The 20,727-nt window shown below is 42.4% G+C and overlaps 1 protein-coding gene across 1 annotated transcript in view; it reads left to right on the top strand.

Annotated features, from left to right (window-relative positions):
* TTBK1 (tau tubulin kinase 1) overlaps window positions 1-20,727 on the top strand; it is a 75,718-nt gene that overhangs the window by 40,271 nt on the left and 14,720 nt on the right. The window contains exons 9-12 of the mRNA XM_083857908.1: window positions 2,326-2,480; window positions 3,187-3,406; window positions 6,747-6,922; window positions 7,574-8,132. Of these exons, the coding sequence (XP_083714034.1) occupies window positions 2,326-2,480; window positions 3,187-3,406; window positions 6,747-6,922; window positions 7,574-8,132 (1,110 nt within the window). The remainder of the gene's footprint in view (window positions 1-2,325; window positions 2,481-3,186; window positions 3,407-6,746; window positions 6,923-7,573; window positions 8,133-20,727) is intronic.

Below are 20,727 nucleotides of genomic sequence, written 5' to 3'. Positions count from 1 at the left end.
AAATACTGTGTTGTTGATTCCAGTGCAGATCAGAAACTTGAGCAAGAGCAATTTGCTGTGCCCAAAGTTTCTGCTGAAAGATTCCATCTTCCTAGATAAGCCCCAAAGAATTCAAGGCTGGAGTGCCTGCACAATCCATGACTGTTTTGGAACCTTTTATATGTGATATTTCAGGATTTATTGTGATTCCTTTCTGAGCCTTGGTCAGGAGAAGGCATTTGACAAGATGTATCATGACAGCTTAGTGGGTAATTTGTGCCCCATTGGCTGCTTCTCTCTTGTTCTCTGGGGCATCAGCCCAAAACATGGCATGCTACACCATAATGTTATTAAGCTCTATGTCCTCATGGGCAGTAACATCTTTAATAGAGAAACATACTGGACCTCTTCTTTATCCTACTAATGGTTTTGATACTCAGAGTTGGAATTGTACATTGTCTTGCCCAGCAGAAGGAAACTCAGCATGGGAGGCTTGTAGTGACTGTGGAAACTCTTCTGAGTTTTAATATTCTGTCTGCAGGCAGAGGATCCCTGGACAGGATCCAGTAACTTTTTGCATGGCTTTCCAGGAAGAGTGGCTGTTGCTGGGACTGTTCTGTGCAGTTTTCCACTCCACTTCTCTCCTTGTAAAGCTTTGACCTTTCATCAGAGGCATAAAGGTTTCAGAGAAAGCTGAGAAGACTCAGTAAGTCCATTAAATAGCTTGAGAATGATGGCAGATGAAGACACCTGTATCCTTCAGCCATGAAAAAAGACCCTACAGAGAGTAGAGTAAAGGGCTGTAAAATCCATAATGGCCTGCAAAGTCAAGTCCAAGAGTTGCAGAATAAGTTACAGCTGAAAGTAACAAAAGTTGTTTTGACTGAGTCCTTGAAGGAGTGCTAAGAATAAGGCAGCTGAGCATTTAATTTTATCGTGTAGTTTCTTACTTCAGACTGCTTCAGTGTCAAAGGAATGGAAGGTGGCAGAAGCAATACCAGTTTTTAAATGGCTTCAGAAGATATGTCCATCACAAAGAATCAAAAGCTGTGGTGAGACTGGGATTAGTGGACAGATGGGTGAGGATGATCTAATGAACAGAAGCCAGTATGGCTTTCATAAAGACATCTCTCTACAAACGTGTGGATGCAAGGCATCTTTGAATTTGTGAGGATATTAATTTCTAAAAGATGGCGGTAATAATTTCCAAAGTAGCAGTCAGAAAACAAATATAATCCTAAGAATTTCTTGTGGCTCGGTCTGACCACCAACTCTGGAAATTCTCTTAATCAAATGTAGTGTTACCACAGAAGGGTGCACCTGCTTCTAGGGTTCTGTGTCACCAAAAGGAGGAAAAAGATGGCTCATCTGAAAGCTGCAAATAGGCATTTTACTGCAGTTTGGTGGAAGGTAGGAAATGGCAGGCTTGCCTGTCCTTCTGATTATACTGATAAACAGAACTGGAATATAATTGCAAATAGGATGTTTGCTCATGCTAGATTTTATTCATAACTTAGTGTTGATTCTATTTGCCATCTCATTGTCTCTTCCTATAGAGAAAAACTGACAAGCTGAATCCTGTCAGCTCTGCATTATTTAGGTAAAAAATTTTATTAGAAATATGGGACCTCACAACTCTGGCCTACGGCATCCAGTTTCCTTTTGACAGCAGAACATCAGATTTCTCTGCTAATGCATTGGTGCATGGAGAACTACTGACAGTTTCATTCTCTCCTAGAGGATACCAGTTCTTAGAAAAGCAACAAGCATAAAGCACATCAGCGTGAGCATTTGTACCTGCCGTCTTATAAAGGAAGTTGTATCATCCTTTTTAGAGTTTTATTTTCTTAGACAACCAAGTGTGTCAGGCCACACTATGCACATTAAGCACAACATAGGGCTCCTGACTAAGCCATATTTGAGCCAGACACTGCAATGAATCTACATCCTAGGGTTGCCTTTTCCTGTTCTGTTTATGTCTTCTGGCAGCCCTTGAACTCTGCATATGAAATGTACTCTTCTGCATAATGTACTGTCTAATCTAGAGGAAAGCTGAATTGAAATTATGGATTTAGAGTTGGAGTAACAAGCTAACTGCAAAATTTCATTGAATCAGTGTCAAAATATTGCATGCATTTCTTTTGTAGATTGGAAGAAATATGAAGCCAAAACCAACCTGAGGAACAACTGTTGCAATTTTATAAGTTTTGCTTTCATTTCTTAATACATTTCATAGGCAAACCAGAGATTATAAAATGCACTTGGTCCTCGTGTGCATACTTCAGGTTTTTCATGAGAGTCACTCTTACCTACTTACCAGAAATTATTCTTGTAAATCTGTTCCAGCTAATCATGTCAGTTTTTGAGAACAGCATGAAAGAAAGGGGCATCACTGAAAATGAAGCCTTTGACTGGGAGAAGGCTGGTACAGATATCTTGTTGTCCACTAGCACCTCAACTCCACCACAGCAGAACACCAGGCAAACAGCAGCCATGTTTGGGTGAGTGTTGTAATTATACCAGTCAGACAGCGGACAACAAGCTCAGTGCTTTTTTTTTAAGATTTCAAGACCATTATGATTGTGGGAAGTAGGAGCAGCATGGCAGGCACAGCTTAATCTGACATTTTTAATATTTATTTATGTATGTGGTGGTGGATAGTGAGCTGAGTACAGCTGAGTGCATGGACTGCTCACACCTCCTGCACAGCTCCTCAGCCTGTTCACAGTGTGTTTCATGTGCTGCTGCAAAAGTGCACAGAGACTGATGCTCAGAGGTAGAGATAAGTCTAAATAGAAAAGGCTTGGCCTGGTTTACTGGTCTGTCTTAGTGCTTTTGAGGGGCTGACAATAATCCCTAGTAATGTTATGGAAGATAGAAACTATAAGACCTAGTAAGCCCCATTTGCTCATGCAAAAGGAGAGGTTTCTTCACAGCTCAATATGGTGTGATGGGCACTTGTGAAGAAGTTTTCAGCATATGTATCAGGAATTCCAAGAGGCTTTCACTGATCCATCCCATTATCTTTATAATTTTCATTATATGTATGGAACCCTCCTGTTCTGAATCAGGATGTTATATCAGGGACTGCCTGTTTTTCAACGTAGTAATACCCTAAAATCTACTAAGGAGTTCCTGTGGGGCAGTGTGATAGGCTTACTTCTTTATATACTGATAATTTTACTTTTCTTCTTGTCCCTTTTATAGGGTGGTTAATGTCACTCCGGTACCCGGGGACCTGCTCCGTGAGAACACTGAGGATGTCCTACAGGGTGAACATTTGAGTGATCAAGAGAATGCTCCTCCCATCCTGTCAGGTCGGCCAGTGGAAGGTCTTGGTCAGGCTCCAAACACGGCTTTCAATGAGGGTGAAGTTTGGGAAGAGACAGATGTGAATCGCAACAAACTCAGGATCAGCATCAGCAAAGTAAAGAACATTTCCTTGTCTCCTGTGACTGTTGGATGTAAGGCAGTGGTTACATAGACTGCTAGAAGCCACTCAGATCCACTGATGTAGTATCCTGTGTAGTAAACCCAAAAAGCATTGAAGAATTTTCCTGTGGAAAGGGGAAATCACAAACAATTTTTTCACAGAGCAAAACCCATTGAGAATAATTTAGATCTGTATGCAAGTGACATTTTGAGGGCCAGTAATACTAAAGTGAAGCTTTTTTATCATCATATCATTATCTAGGATTTTGCTACTTCAAGCAAAGAAATTCTAGTCCTTGCATAGCTGATAAAATACCAGAAATGACCCAGGCTTGAAAATTATAAACCAAAATTGTATTGTGTCCCAACCTCTTGAGTAAATAAATAAATGTAATCAGAGATGTTTTCATAACATTACTCATTTTTCCCTTCATTTTTTTAACTTTCCTTAAGGGTAGAAAAATCTATAAGGAGCATCTAACAATGATTTCACCCCTGTGTAGAGTGAGAGAAACCATTACTTGATATTCTCATATTTCTGCATTCCAAGATCATATTAAGCTTTTTTAGCTTACATAAAATGTATACTTCAGTTGATTTTCCTCATAATCTCTAAGGTGTTTCTCAGTCCATTCTTGTAAATATTACCTAATTTTTTGGAGGCATCCCCACTGAAGGTTGATTCCATAATAAATGTCAAGTATAACAATCTGTCAGTTAGTTTATTAATCAGCCTAATTTACATATTGCAAGTAAATTAGTGGCAGGTCATCAAATACATACAGAATCTGTTAGCAGAGAAATGTTCATCAGACTTAAAATATTGTCAAAGCATATCAAATTCACATAACAAACCAGTCTTTAGTGGACTTTTGTTGACTGGCATGTTAAGTCTGGTAGTATTCTGAGGCTTCTGAATTCACTTCAGTCTCTACTAGTACAAAGTTAGTCCTTATTTCAGCAGTATAGGTATCTCCACTATCCTTAGTCTTATTAAGAAACATTATGTATGGACAAGAAATAATTGAATTTAATTTACTTAAAATTCTCCAATGCAAATAATTCAGATCTGTATGGAGCATTAGCAGGGACATTCCTCAACACTGAGAAATTATGAACTTAGTTCAGATTACTTCTTCATCTCTCACTGGTAACTCTACATTCCCAGTAGTTTTCATTGGAAGGTACATTAAATAAGAGCCTGATACAGAGGGACGGTTGTGTTCACACAGCATATATTTTTAAAAAGGAGTAGCACAGAAAAATCCTAGCAACTTCTGTGTGTTTTTCTTCGCATTTCTACCACCAGGTGCCTTGATGATCTTCAGTCAGACTTTGCATGGGGGAGTCCTTTCAGTGTGCTAGTTGTGTGTCATGTCTTAGGTATCTCATTCACAAGTCCTGTCATAGCAGCAGCTAAAGGCAGGAAAGGTTTCTAGAAGCTCCACAGCACAGCCAGTGACTCTCGTGCCAGGCACTGTACTATTTGTTGTCAGGTTGCTGCCAAAGGAGCTTAGGGAGTTGCCCAGCATGGCCATGAGTACTTCAGCTCTGACATATTCTGTAGCTACACAGCAGTTGGTGCAGCAAAGCCCCAGGGCAGCAACCTCTCCAAAGCTGAAGTCCTTTCTCTCTGTGAGGGTTGTTATCTTTAGTTTGACTCTTGCCTGTCCTTTTGCTTTGCTAGGCTTATTATCTTTAGTGTGACTCTTCTCTGAGAGAGGATCAGTTTTTGAGTAACAGTCACCATGTGGAGAAAAGAAGGATGCTTCTAATTTGATACCTAAGGGCACAGCTTTACCTCTGCTTGTAATCTGAGGCATCAGAACCACAAGGGCGCTAGTGTGTTTAAACACCCTTCTGCTATTCACAGCATCACATCCTTCATTGTCCAGTCTTATAGCACTGTCTCTCCCTGACTTGCTCTTAGTATTTAGGGGATGAGTGGAGCTTGCCATGTTTTTTCTCACTAATAACTGTCTAAGGTGATCCTTACGTCTCTGTGTAGACAATTCAGATCTCCTTCTGTCCCACTTCTCCCATTTCAGTGTTAAGGACAGGGCTTACTGTCACTGTTCTCCCACACCACTGAATCTTGAATCTTACCAAGTTGATGCTTCCCAACAGTTACATCAGCACTTTGCTCCCTTCACAAACACATTTCACCTTCGTTTGCCACTAACCTTCTCCTGGCCATGCCTGGATTACAGATGAAATCATTATAATCTATTCTGCTTTTCCTCTAATGCTTGAAGGTCCTTCTCTGCTCTCTCTAGCTGCAAAGGCTCTTTAGTTATGCATTCCAACTCCAGCCTGGGTGGTTTAGGTCTGCTAATTTATGGGCACTGGCTGAATTGCCATGTACGCATTGTATGCACGAGGGCAGCTGTGTGGATCAGTGGTGTTTTACTGAGATGCTGCTTGTGTTTAGACCCTCTGGCATTAATAGAGGACAAGGGAATGTAGGGCAGGGAAGGATAAACACACTCTATACACACCCCACACAGAGCCAGTATGTAGCAGCTGATGCTGCATGGCTGGCAACACAGCAGTGTTGAATGCAAATCGTGTGCTGCTGCTGTAGCCCTTGGACCATTCTGCCTCTGTGCTTTTGCCCCTCTCTTCCAAGAGAAATCAGGAGTGTGCAAGGCAGAGGGCAGCTGTGTTGGTCACCTAATTTTGCTCCTTTGTCTGCTGCTAAATTAAAAAAAACCAAATTGAATAAGGCAATATGAAAGAGGAAATATGAAATTATAGAGTGTCCATCAGCATGTTCACCTCCCTGCATGACCTTGGGTCTGTGGAAAACTCTTACGGATGTTGTGGTTGAGTGGATGTTGTGGAAGACTTTGTTTAAAGGACCAAGATTAAAACAAACAAAAGCACAAACAAAAAACCCAGACTGCCCTGGTAATTAGGAGATGCCTTAGTCATACCAGATGTAAAGGTTTGTACATTGGAATGTAATGCATGACCTCTGCTTAAATGAATGTTGGCAAACAAGGCTCTTAGACATCTTGGATAAGCAGTTAGGGTTTATGTGTGCAGTAGGTTAACCCATGAGAACTCCTTTGGATCAACATTCAAGGCTATTGAAATGCACAGGCCACGTTGTAAAGATGTTTAAATATTTGAATTGATTTTAAATCTATAGCTTATTTTAATGTTAGCTGATGCCAGGGCAGAAGGACCCTGCCTCCCTTCAGACATTGCTTGAGCAGACTGTGAAAATGCAGCTGAAAATATATCCTGGGAGAAAGTCCAGAGCAACAGTGAAGGCTGGAAATCAATGTCTTTGGCCAGATCTTGAAGTTCTTTGTGTTTATCCCCTCCAGACTCAGTGCATGGTGGAAGAGGAGCAGAGAAACGGGGTGTGCCCCAGTTCCCCTGTCCGAGTGCCTCCGGAGTCCCCGACCGCACAAGTGCGCTCCCTCCGCTACCGCCGCGTTAACAGCCCCGAGTCAGAGCGGCTCTCCACAGCCGATGGAAAAGCAGATCCACATGAAAGAAGGTTTGTTTGCTCTCTGTAGCCTCCTGCTGCTTTTAGCAGAGTCTTGAGGATTCACTGTTGAGACCAACCTAATCATTAGATCAGCAGCCAATGCTCACAACTTTATCTACATTGACCTTGGTTCACCTCCTCTACTTCCCCTTTCTTCTTCAAAAATTTTGATGTCTCACACGTGAAAGGCTTTCCCCAGAAGAGTCTGCAAAGCTTCTGGATTATCCTTGTTGAAAACACACTGCAGCTGTCCTAAAATCTGGGCAGCAGACACACTGGATATGTGCAGTGAGCAGCTAGCCTCTAAGATAAGCAGAGGAGCAAAGCAAGCAGCGGATGCAGACCAAATGAGAAACATTGATCAGAACATGGTTTGAGGGGTTGTTTTCACAAGCCAGTAGAACTTAACAAAGGGAAAAGGTGTTACTGGGTGAAAATGGTTATCATCCTGTGTACAGGGGAAAGAGATGCCGAATTGGCTGTCATACTGAAGCACTTCTTCACGCCATTGTAGGTTCTAAAGAGCTATTCCTGTTTAAGCCTGTCTTTCTGAAGTGTACCAAGAAATGAGTGAGAGGGGCTCTACGGGCTTTCTCTTATGATCCTTGTCATTAACCACAAACCCAGCGTGTTTTTAATGGCTTCTTGTTGTGTCTCTAGGTCTCGAATGGACATCCCTGGCTCTCCATCTCGGCTCGTGTGCTCCTCGCAGCCAGCCCAGATGCTGTCCATCGACACCGGCCAGGCTGACCGGCAGGCGAGCGGCAGGATGGACGTGTCGGCGTCCGTGGAGCACGAAGCCCTCAGCAATGCTTTCCGCTCGGTGCCGCTTGCAGAGGAGGAGGACTTTGACAGCAAGGAGTGGGTTATCATTGATAAGGAGACAGAGCTGAAGGACTTCCACCCTGGTGCTGAGCCAAGCACCTCTGGAACCACGGATGAGGAGCCTGAGGAGCTAAGGCCTATTGAAGATGGGGAGGAGAGAAGGCGCCTGGGGGCAGACGCTGCAGTGAGGCCGAAGACTCATGATGGGCGAAGTCGGGGTATGCTGCCTGTGACTGAGGAGGACAGTTCCCATAGACATGAAGGACCTTCTCAAACAGTGTCTGACAGTAGACATGAACAGCAGACAGGAAGTCCAGCCCACTCCCCCTTACATTCAGCACCAGCTCTCCGACAAAGGAGACGAGAATCTGAACCTACTGGTCCTCAGAGACAGGTAAGATCCCTGGGTCTGTACCTTGTTGCTTAGCATAGCATCATCTTAGAAAACCTCAGCTGTGCTGGAGAAGTCTTTGATTCCAAGCATGGATGCTCTTGTAAAACTCAACTGACAGTGCTGGCAAATGTTGTGAACACCCTAGAAGTGCTCCCAAAAGCCAGTGATGTCCTTCTAAAGGACACACTGTTGTGAAGATCTTTCAGCCATTTTAGTACAGGGACAAGAGGAGAGCACAGTTGTGATTCTGGGTATCTCTAGTCACTCCTCTTATGTTCTTCCACAGAGTTTTGTTAGTAACTGCTTAGTTGTATGGAGGTGTTGCTAGCAAATCTTCTTCACACAGTTTCTCAGCAGCAGCAGTAGTGTATGGCAAGAGAATGCCCTCTAATCTAATCACACATCAGCACTGCACAGGCCCACAGCTATGCAAATCATAAAATAACTCCTTGAAATTAATCTTTCTTCTAAATACCTACAGAAAAGCTCAGGGTAGCCAGCACATATATCTCATCAACCTAACTTCAGTGAGAGGCATTGCTGTTACCATGTTTTTACTCACAGAAATGTTCTTTACCTGTTGTGGTTTTTTCATATAGTTGTAGAGGGCTTTTTTTCTTTTAGTTTTGCTTTTTTCCTGTGGTCCTCTGATACTATAAAGCAGTTCAGTTTTTAGTGGGAGGTGATTTATTAGATTAGCTGGAAAAATATGATACACTAAGCACAGAGATCCTGTCATATCTAATCTTCATTTCTAAGAAGGAGGCTGTCCAAGAGTGTTCAGTACAAGAGACAATCAAATTGTTCCTTTAAGAGCTTTTTGTATTTATATGTTGATGAAGATCTCTCATGCACATGGGATCCATAAGCACAGCAAAGAGCAGTCAAGTTTTGGGTCATGTACACAGTGATACCCTCCTATGACAGACATTTGTGCAGTCTGCTTGTTCCTGTCTGGAAGATGGTTATTTCATTTCTGCTTCCCTCTTGAGCTTATTCTCCAAGGAAGTGTTCACTGGACTGGAGCATGTTAAAAGAACATCCTTCTGTTCAGGTCTTGCCCAGATTCTTCTCTTCTCTGGATCCTCAAGAGGTACAAGAAGAAAACCATGAATGAGACAAGAACCTATGTAAAAGGAATCGAAGGAAATCTTTTCAAATCACCTGGCAAGATGTTCCTTGCTAAGGTGTATGAGGCCACAGCATTTACAGGAAGGATAGAGATGCTGACAGCAGGCATGAGTGGGGCTATCCTGCTGAGCATGGAAAAGAGGCAGCACATGCTTCTCATAGAGACTGCATTCCACTGCAAGGTTCCTAGGTAGAGGTGTTTGCTGTAGAAAGCCAATATATTGAGTGCTCCAGGTGTCTAGAAATTGCATAAGGCAAGATTGGCAGAGTTAGAAGGGTCTGTCTCTGAATTTGCTGTGGTTTGTACTTTGGAGGTTGGTCAGTGCAAGATCTGCAAGATGCAATGAATGTGGTAAGAGCCAGCTGGGAAGAACCAGCTGTAAACAGCAGCAGGGACACTTTACTGACATATTTAGTGGGGCTAAAGAAGGCTGGAGAAGCCTTTTTGGCCAGAGCACATACACCCCTATGTGAAATGACTGGGGAACTTGGATATGGTGCAGCACAAACTTCTTATCACTGCACAATGACATTTAAAAAGCAGGCAAAATAAGTAAATTAATGGGATTGGGGATGATTACTGCTAATATATTAGGCAGCCTTTGTTCTCCAGCAAACTGCTTTTTTTTTTTTTTTTTTGTTCTATGTTCTGAAATACCCTCTATTAACTCTGTGGCCTAGCTTTGTACACACAAACCAACACTGGACTTCTTTATCTGACTGGGATTTAGTTGTTCTTCCTTTGATGTCTGAATCCTTCAGTTACCACTGCAGTTGTGCAGTGATACTCATATTTTTCCATTTACTGTCACAAAACCAGCTATTAACTCTCAAAGGGACTTGGTGTCTAAAGGAAAGGAGAAACCTATTTTCCTTAGGTGCAGCAAATATGGAGGGACAGATGGCTGGGACACTAATAAGAAGTTGACTAAGGACTTAACTAGTGAAAATACTGAAGGCCTCATTAGCAATGACAGATGTTTCCTGTAGCTCATGCTCATGCTTCTCTGGGTTTGAGTAAAACTGTGATTAAGTTGCATGTGTGTGTGTGTATGTAGGTGAGTAAATCTTCCTTATCTTCAAATATGAACTGTGCCTGTAAGATAGGTAAAAATTTCCCTAAATGCTGAATTACCATGACTGAAGTCATAGGCTTTTTTGTACCCATTTGTAACCTCATTCTGGTGTCCCAAAAACTGGTGATCATCCCTTGGTGTCAGTAGTGTACTCACTGAAAGCAAATGTGGAATCCCTGCTCTAATGCTTCCTTCTGTTTCTCCATTCTCTGGCTCCAGTCTATGAGCCATCCCTTGTAAATGGCAGAAAGATAGTGACTTCTGGATTGTCATAGAATCACAGCATGCCTGAGGTTTGAAGGGACCTCTAGAGATCATCTAGTTCTACCCTCTGCTCCAAGATGGACCATCTAGAGCAGGATGCTCAGGACAGTTTCCAGTCAAACTATCTCTGAAGATGAAGACTCTACAACCTCTATGAGCAACCTGTTCCAGTGTTCAATCACTGTTATGGTAAAAAACTTTTTAAAATGTTTAAATGGAATTTCCTGTATTTCAATTTCTGTTCCTTTCTTCTTTTACTTTGAGTGGACATCACTAAGAGGAGTCTGGATCCATCTTCCCATCAGGTATTTATAAATGTTGTTAAGAATCCCCCTGAGCATTCTCTTCTCCAGTCTAAACAGTCCCAGCTCTCTCAGCCTCTCCTCAAATGAAAGATCTTCCAGTCCCTTCATCATTTTTGCGACCCTTCTCTGGACTATCTCCAGCATGTCCACGTGTCTGTTGTACCGGGCAGCTCAGAACTGGAACACAGCACTCCAGCTGTCACTCAGCAGTGCTGAGCAGAGGGGAAAGACCATCTCCCTCAGCCTGCTGGCTGCACCCCTGGTGCATCCTGAGGGGCTGTTGGCCCTTTTTGCCACAAAGGCACCTCACTGGCTTGTGCTCAGTTTAGAGTCCACCAGGACCTCCAGGTACTTTTCTGTCAAATTGCTTCCAAAACTGGTGGCCCACAGTGTGTTCTGTTCCTCCTCACTTCCCTTTGTTGAACTTAGTGAAATTCATTTTTGCCATTTCATCAGCCTGTCCAGGCACCCCTGAATGTGAGCACAGCCTTCTGGTGTGTCAGCCACTCCTCCCAGAATCATGTCATCTGTGAATCTGCAGAAGGTACAGTCTGTCCCATCATTCAGGTCACTGATTAAGTTGTTAAGTAGTAGTAGCTGTATTATCAGCCCCTGGCTACACCATTAATGGCTGGACATTTTTTCTCCAAACACAATATTTTGACCAGGAGCTCACCCAGTTTTCAGTCTAATTCACTATCTACTTATCTAGCCCATATTTCATTTTTTTTGTCTGTGAAGATTTTATGGGAGACAGAGTCAGAAGCCTTACTGAAGTCAAGATCAAGAACCTCCTGCCCAGTCCTCTCAGTGCAGAAAGCTCTCAGATTCATCAGATGTGATTTCCCCTTCATATATCCATGTTGACTGCACCTTCTTCTTCTTCATATGTTTGGAAATGCCTTCTTCCAGGAGGATTTGCTCCATGTCCTTTTCAGGCTGACCAGCCTTTAGTTTCCTGAGTTATCCTCATTTAGAACTCAGATGTTTCTTCAAATATGTCAGTCTTTTGGAAGACAGATATTGTAGCTCAAATATGAGAGATAGTGCTGTCCTCGTTAAAACTCTGTGGGTGTAAGAGGGAGCATTGAATGATCAGATGCTGCTGCCAGGAAAGTCAAGTACAGAGGAGGCTCTGAATAGCCTGGGGGAGTTTCTGACCCAAATACTCTCACATATTAGGTACCTCCTGGTTTCAGATGACAAGAAAATGGCTGCAGTGGAGCATAGATCCCATGGGAAGACCTGGTATAAAGGGAGAACAGAAACTATGTCCTGTTCAAGCCCTTCTCTCTGTGCACCACTTAATCTCTCTGTTTAACAGAGCTCTAAGGGTTTACTTTAATGTGTGCATTTCAGGGATATCCTAATAAGACTCAGCGGGGGCTTTATGCACCAGTGTGCAGATAAAGCTATAGAAATAGATAAAGAATGAATGGAAGATAAGATTGAACCTGCACTTCTGTTTACCTATTAATCCTGACATAGGGTTACTGTTACTGTTGGAAATAATTTAAACCCCTACCTCAAATATAATTTAAAAATCTGTCAAGTTCTTAAGTGTGCTGAATAAATTCACTGATACTTGACAGGGATGGCAACTTACTGCTGCCTTCTGCAGTGAAAAGACTTGTCAGTGTTCATACATATATGAGATTTAGAAATTATTTCTGACTATGCTCAGGTCTGCGCTCATAGGTATTTCTTGACTCTTAATCTCCCCTGCCGTTAGTGCAGTTGGCATTGTACAAAATGTTTGGGGATTTGCCTGCCTAAAACGTGCCTGTCCAAATGATTTCACATCTGAAAAACGAGAAGAGAAGTGAAAAATTGAACTGGGAGATGATATTTACTCTGCTTTACCTATCCTTGAATATATTCTGCAGTGTTCAGAGAACATTTTGCTTAGGCTGATTCTTACAGTCCTAGAGTTCACCTGTTAGAAAAAGTCCCAGTGTCAAGAGGCACTAGTATATTTTTCCTCACCCTCAGCTGTGTAGTTAAAATCACTGTTTAAAGTCATCTTGATGCTATCTTCGGCCTCTTTCCTCACACAGCCAGGAGAAAGTGGACTTGCTTAAAATTGTCCATGTCTCAAGCCAGAGAGGGCAGCAGGGGAAAAGGTGCTGTGTGTCTTGGTTTCCTTTCCCTTCTACAGCATCATCTGTGTGCTACTCTGAGGGGACGTGCAGGACCATTTCTCAGTGGTGAGAAATGAGCATTGGCAGAGGGAAAGACTCATTGCTCCTCACTCAGTGTAATTCCCATTGGTCTGTCTTTGATGCCTGTTGTAGATGATGTGATTCTTTCACAGTCAGCTCCTCTGTCTTCCCTCCACGTGAGAAGAGAAGCTTGTCAACTGATGGAGAAGGATGAATATAGAGTTGGCCTCTTATACCCTTTAGATTCAAGGTCCCTGTCCATCTATGTGTTAGGAATAAAGGATCAGCAAAAAGGTGGTAGTGGAAGTAAAATTCACATATGTTCTTTATACATACATATATATATATATATATATATATATATATATCAGGCAATAGCAATCAAAACCTTAAGCTCAGTAGACATTCTTAATTATGTGTTATATCTGTAAAATATATTGAGTTCTATCAATACCATATTCTTCTGGGACTTCACATACAAAGTGTCCTACTGATCCTGTCCAAACAGAGTAGAATAAGCCTGATGGAAGGTGGTGCACCTGATTGCTGCAAAAGGATAAAGGGTGGCAGCCCCTTCAGCATTGATTGAGTAATTTCAGCATTAGAGCATCAGTGAAAAAAGGTGACATGTCTGTAAGCTCAGCTTCATCCTGGAGATAGCAATAACAAAGTGCACTTAGAGATGGGGTGTTGTAATTGCTTCTTCATGGCATGGGCAAGTTCCTTGGTCCTGTGCTGTAGAGGAGGTCTCTCTGAGGAGCTGGAGTGATCCTTTGAGATCTGAGAAGTCTTTACCGTATTGGGATGATATGTACCTTGAAAATCATACAATGTGCTGAACCCAAACAGGGAATAAAAATTCCAGTAACACTTAGTTGTGCAGCTTGCAAATAGCACACCCAGGAGGTATATACAAAAAGGAGATGGTTGTCTTTACGAGAAATTAGAGCTGCTGTCTAGATTTTATTTGTCTCTCTCAAATACTCTGTATGACAGCATTACATTATTATTATCTGAGACTCTGATCTATGCAGTGACATGCAGTACATTTAGGACTGTGAATAATTGCTTTTCACATTTAATGCCAACCACGAACTGAGTAGCTCTCAGGCCCTTCTGAAGATAAGATATCTGCCTCAAAGCACCACAAAGATATTGAAGGTGACAGGAAAGAGATGACACTGGATGGCATTCAGCTCTTTTTCTAGTGCAAGGGCAACATCTCCAGTAAGGTAAGGAGAGCAGTTTTGGCTGAAAGAAAATCCAATATCTCCTTTTCACATTTCACCTGCAGAGACTTCCTGAAAAGAAATGCAGCACAAGGGAAGGAATTCATTTCCCATTTTCCCTTCCTTCCCTTGAAAGGTAAAAAGATTCCAGGAAGAAAAAGTCTGGTTCTGGAGATTGAGACTGCTGACCTTTGTGAAAGTGCTAGTTTCATAAAAGAGGTAGAAAGGGAAGAAAGGGCTTAGCACTTTCAGGGTAAAGATCTGAAGTCATTCTCCTAATGTCTCTCTTTTCCATTCAGAGCACAAAGGGAAGGTAGGGACTGCAATCTCATCTTGACAAAAACTGTCTTCAGTGGGTGTACTTCCTCTCTCTCCTGGCTATCTCAGGATCACAGAAGCAGAAAAAAAACCTGAGTGCATCTTCTCCTCATGTTCTCCTATGGTCCTGTGTTTTGAATTCCTCACTGAAAGGAGAATTATACTCTGCCTGCCTGTCCAGCTGCTATCTATCCACTGCTTACCAAAACTGGAAGCATTAACACTCCCCCTGCAGGTATTCAATATAAAAATGTATCAGAAGCCAGCAGTGTAAGTGTGAGAAAAGTCTACTAACAGCCCCCAAACTTGCTTTTTCCTAGAATGAGTTTTAATAAGAGTCATTAAAAGAGCCCCTGAGAATCTCTCACTTTCAAATACACATAATCATTTTAGCACTGTTTCACCTTTTATCGTTCATGTGGTTTCCCAATGTGTTCAGAGTTTGACTCTTACCTATGTGCAGGATATATAAATAGCCTAGTGACATGCCAAGATGAGCACTGCCAATAAAACAGAGAGGTGAGGCATGTGGCCTCAAGAGCCAGAGGAGGGGACAGAGTAGCAGAGCCTGGCACTGCTGGTGTCACTCTGGTCCACCTGTGGCTGGGGAGAGCATGGCAGGCCCCCTGTAATGACAGGCTTCCATGTGCCCATAGCATCCCTGGGAACTGATAGCCGTAGAGGGCAGTAAGTAAGGCCCTGTGTAGAGCAAAAGCATTTTTCATCCGCCAGTGAAGATGTCCGCAGCATGCGCATCACAAACCAGGGGCGAGTCAAGTCTTTGCCTGACACCTTTTCCTCCACTCTTCTTGGTCTTTTTCAGTTGGAGGAGGACAGGCCTTCTCAGCACTCCCTCCCGAGGTACAGCCCCCTGAGAAGACTGGCGTCCTCCGTTTTCTCCTCCTCAACCCTGGAGACAGAACACTACCCTCACGTTGGTGGCACTTTCATACAGCGCAGCCGTTCGGCGGAGAGCAGCCCCGTGCGCATGCCCCACCGCAGGCACATGCCCCTCACGGCAGGAAACCACAGACTCATGCCTTCCGTCCTCCGCATTTCCAGGTCCCAGCTCCAGCAGGTGTGGGCCCGCTTCACACACAAAACATAGCCTGTTCAGGGAAGCAGCAGCCTCCATAATGCAATAATAGATCCCACCCGCCCACAGTGTGTCACCACTTAATGCAATATTGAATCCCAGACAACACTGGCCTAAGGTACTGTAACTTCCAAAGCCCCTGCAACCAGACCCCACAGAGACTGAAAACATCCGCCTTTCTAAACCTCCCAGCAGCCTGAGCGAGGGGCGGCAGCAAGGCTGAAGATGAGAACAGCAGATGGTGAACGTGTGGTGTGTGAAAGAGGTGGATGCCAGGGCTCGTCTGAAAAACCCACTCGCGCATCCTGCAGCCTCGGGGTAGGCAGTGCAGGGCTGCCTCACTGAACACGTGAAATCGAGCAACAAATATTGTCAAGTTATGACTGGAATGGAGAGACTGTGGAGGTATCAGCAAGCGTTACCTTCCTCAGCAAATCGATTCAAGCATCTCTGTTGGTGTCTTACACTGGGCCGAATCTGTAGGCAGTTTTACTCCATCTAGATATAGACAGACTCCCACTCAAAGCTCACCTGAGGCAGGACCTCAGGTTTGTCCCTCTTGTGGAGTTACAATCATGTATCTCTTTGTTGCTTTGGCTTTGGAAATCCTCTTGCTTTTGTTGCAGTTTGGTTTCCATACAGTGACCACACATTTCTGTCTCTCTGGCTGTGCCTCTGTTACATGACAGTGGGACTGTTTGTCTGCTCTCCACTCCTAAGCTGCTCCAAATTTTCTTACCTGCCCCAAAAGGCACTGACTGTCAAGTTGGATAGCAAAGATTTTCTTACTGATCCAGCTGTATATTATGCTGTTTTTAAATTCCAGAAATTTTAGGCAACTGCAGCTTTTCAATGGCAGAGCAGTCCTGCTTCTCGGCCTTGCTTGGAAATGCCTGTGATAACAGATCTCATTTGAGAAATAAAGTGGCCTCAGCTCCTGGTATACAGAGCCCATGAAACCCTTTGCTAAAACTGTGAATCTCAAAAGAAAAGGGAGGTGAAAGTAAATTTAAATTGTCATAACTATCCTTATTATCTGTGCTTGCAGCAATATATTGCCCTTCTCAGTAGAGTTGCAGTTTAAAACATCAGACTGTATGAAGACTTTCTGTAGTTAGGTGAATGTAGTAACTGTCTTCTACTGCCATGAGCCTTTGGTCTCATCTTCTGGGAGAACAGGCAGTATAGACATTAAGGTGAAGGAAAAAGGGGTCATTGCTGGTGCTCAGGGCTCTAGGGAAGTGCAAGTCCAAAGTAAAACACTGTGCAGAAAATATACAAGTATACGATACAGGCAAGAAAACATGCAGAAAGCTCAGACAGATGTGAAAATGGGTTGGAGTAAGTGTGGATGTTGGAAGGAAGTTGTGGCATGGAGGTATCACTGCATAGGTAGGGTGTTTCCAGTGGGCTTACAAGGAACAATTTCTCCCAAGCAGTGCTTTCTGTAGGTACATCTGCCCTACCTGAGGCTCCCTTAATATTGGATTCACCCTCCCATAAGCAAGACCAGATAGTGCAGCCCCAGACAGGGTGGGTGGTGTTTCTGAAGTTCTAGGACCTGGCCCAGTGCGTCTGCATGCTACAGGGCATGGTCTGACAGGCTGACATGCTGACAAAGCATCCTGAGGGGTGCGGGGATGGAGATGGGGAGGCAACACACTCTCCTTGAGAAGATTCAGCAGAGGTATGACCAGACTCTCCCCACAGTCATTCCTGAATTCAGTGACATCAATTTCTTTTGATTTGCCCCAAGAGTAAGTGTGAACAGGACAGTTTACTGTTCAGACAAATTTTTTACCTGCGATCTTTTCACAAGCTTTATTTTTTTAAAAGGTACTGGGCATTGTCAAAAATACTTGGGTTGAACTAACCACTAGCCAAATCCTATTCCGCAGTTCCCTTGTCAAGCATAGATACCAGAAAGAGCAAGGCTTTGCTCTTCTCAAAGTGACATGAGAAGGTGTGATTTCCTTAAGCAGACTCTGCTCTGATGTTACTTTTTTTCCATCTTCAATAGATACTTTAATGGAAGAACAGATTCCAGAAAAAATGGAATTTGTGAAAGCACTAGACTTAAATCAGTAACTCTTAATAATTTTTGTTCATAGCATCCAAACCCTGATGTTCACTTTTCAAGGTCAGTTTTAGGAATTAAAATTACTCTTGTTCTATTTTTAAAGAAAAATCAAACAATTTTTAGTTTCACCAGTCAGAAAAGGAAACAAAATAGATAACTGGGTATTTATAAATTCTAAGCCTTTTGTTCAGACAAAAACAATGACTAGCTAATAGGTAGCTCTGTACATAAATTTCAAAGATCAGTAATCTATCTAATGCCACTCACATAAACTTGATACTGCTCTTCTAAGTTCAAAAATCTGATTTATAAAGATGGTTGATTTATATAGACTTCAGTAAAAATTCTTCCAGTTAAAGTTATTAATAAATCGAAAGCCAAGTTGACAAACAAAATATGTTTATATGTTGCTATCTCTTACAAGAGGGGCTGTTTCTCATTAGGACTCCTGACCTCCTGCCCTTAACTCAGCACTATTCCATGCCTTTAGTGGCTGTCAAGAAGAACAAAGAAATCACTGAGGAGAAGGTTTGCAGTGACAGAAGGTGGGTGGTTTGATAAAACACTAACTGACAGACCAGCTCTGGAGAAGGATCTGAATTGCTTGATAAATTGCTTGTGTTCAAAGTAATGATTGCATCCACACAGGGACAAGGTCATGTTTGGAGTGTGAAAGATGTAAGTGACATGTACAGAATGAGAGAAACTGTGCCCTGGGAGGTGCTGTCTCCCAAAATGAGGTGGCAGTTAGGTGAAGTAATTAGCTGCATCTAAGTTCTCACTATGCTGCTGCAGAAAAAAAAAAAATTAAATAGATTTTTCTTTGGTGTATCAGCAGGAAAATGGAAGATATGAACAAAGGGAGATCTTTTGTGATGGTGAGATCACTACCAGACATACCAAGTCTTGTATGGAAATTTTTGTAAAAGATTTTCAAAACCTAAAAGAGAAGAAGCGATACATGAATGCTTCTGTAAAACCTGCCTTGTAGAATAAGCTGGAAGAAATGCAGTCTGTCATTAGATACAAAACTAAAAAGTGACATGATTTCTGTTAGGTGTGTCTGCCTGAATAGAGTAAGAGGGGTTTTAACTTGCCAGGCAAAGATATGAGTCTAAGTGCTGGAAGATAAAATAGCAAAGGTAAACCTATAAGCAAGATGCTCATTTTAAAGACATAAGTGTGTGGTAAACAATGAAATACATTATTAAAAGACGTTGAATTTTTTGCTGTTTAGTCTCTGTAAAGTGGGATATTAGTTTCTAAACCAATCCTGTTAAACCATCAAATTTGGGCTCTATACCAGAATAACTGGACATGTTGCTGTCACCTGGATTTTATGGGAAGTCTTATTTCATGATCAATATGGCTTTTACAGTTTAATTCTGAACAAATTAATTGGTGCTAATGGCTGGAATCCTGATGGTAAAGTATTATGCAAAAAGTATTAAAAATAGTCAGTTTAAAGGGTTTTTTTAACATCTTCATCTAATGCTGTATTAATGACTATGGAATCTACATATTGTTGAGGAACAGTTGGCAAATTAAAGAAATGTGACAAGAGGTCTTTTTTATATATATGGAAATGCAATAAATTAATACTGAAACTAGTTGCAGTGCAATTATAAAATAACCCCTTATGTAGATTACATTTATATTGCATTTATTTATTGTGTTTAATTTAATGACTGCAATTATAAATGTAAATATGTCCAAAATCATTTGGCAAAAAAACCCAACTGATGGAAGGCTGTTGACATAAAAAGTTGATCATGGGGCTGTGGGCTGAAAAGTTAGTTGTCCTAGTTATTTGTCCTTTTATGTTTGGTAGGATTTTTTTAGTTCTTCAGATGGAATAACCCAGTGGGAATCAACACTAGTGAAGTAAAATTCCCTTTCAGCATCAGACTCTTGGGCAAACTGTGTTCATCAGAATGGTCCGAGAACAGGATTTGTATCCTTAGGGAGATACTCTTCTTTTGCTTCCCATTGTACATAGCACTTGTTCTCAGAATCCAAATTGGAAATGAGCATTTGCCACTCCCTCAGAGAGATCATTGCCATCAGGACAAGAAGCTGTTGCTGGGATCTCATGATCTACTTCAGTGAGCAAATGTTCATCACTTGTATATACATATAAAAGCCATCTTTTTATATCTTGGCCTCTTGGCTCCTTTCACTTTCTTTCTATGCAGAACAGGAGATGTTTCCAATTTATTGCTCTCTCCTCAGCCTCCTTTCCTCAGGAAGGAGCTAATGAGATATGATTTCTGTGAAAATGTTACTGTAAATGCTTGGGTTAAGCTAGCACTGGGTAAATGTGGTTATGCCATCACACATTCACTTTCAGGGAGAGACATTCTGGTAAGAGGGGTTGACTGAAAATAGGTTGCACTGACACAGGTGCAGTTCTGCAGATGCCAGTTTTCATTAGGAGTATCCTCTTGATACACCCATGATGACAAAGTCCCTGGTGTGAGCAGGACCTTGTCTGTCATTCCCATTCTTTTTTAGTGCTGTTGTGGGGCAGGCATGTGGCAGAGTTATGGTGCATCACCACTTTCACTATTTAAAGTCTCTTCTTGCAGTGATGACAGAAAGTGAGATAGAAATGCCCTGTAAAACAGCCATATGGGTGATATAACCCCATCCTTACACTACCTCTTCATGATGAAGTCGCTCCTGTCCTACCACTCCTTCTCTTTGTTGTATGTCTGAACCCTGGGCATTGTGGTGTTCAAGGCTGCTGCAGGAGTGGTGCTCTGAAAGGGACAAGCTTGTTCAGCATTTGTGTTTGTTGGGCTGAATGGCAGCTGGCACACCCCCTGCCCAGGATGGAGAAGCTGTACTTGGACAGTGGCCTCCAGGCTGGATTGAGATAAGGCAGCTGCTGTTCTCCTCTGGGGTTGCTCTGTAAGCAGATAGATTGCTCAG

This window comes from Zosterops lateralis, assembly GCF_965231275.1.
Source record: "Zosterops lateralis genome assembly, chromosome: 3".
Lineage (NCBI taxonomy): Eukaryota > Metazoa > Chordata > Aves > Passeriformes > Zosteropidae > Zosterops > Zosterops lateralis.
This window is presented reverse-complemented; position numbering and strand designations above follow the sequence as displayed.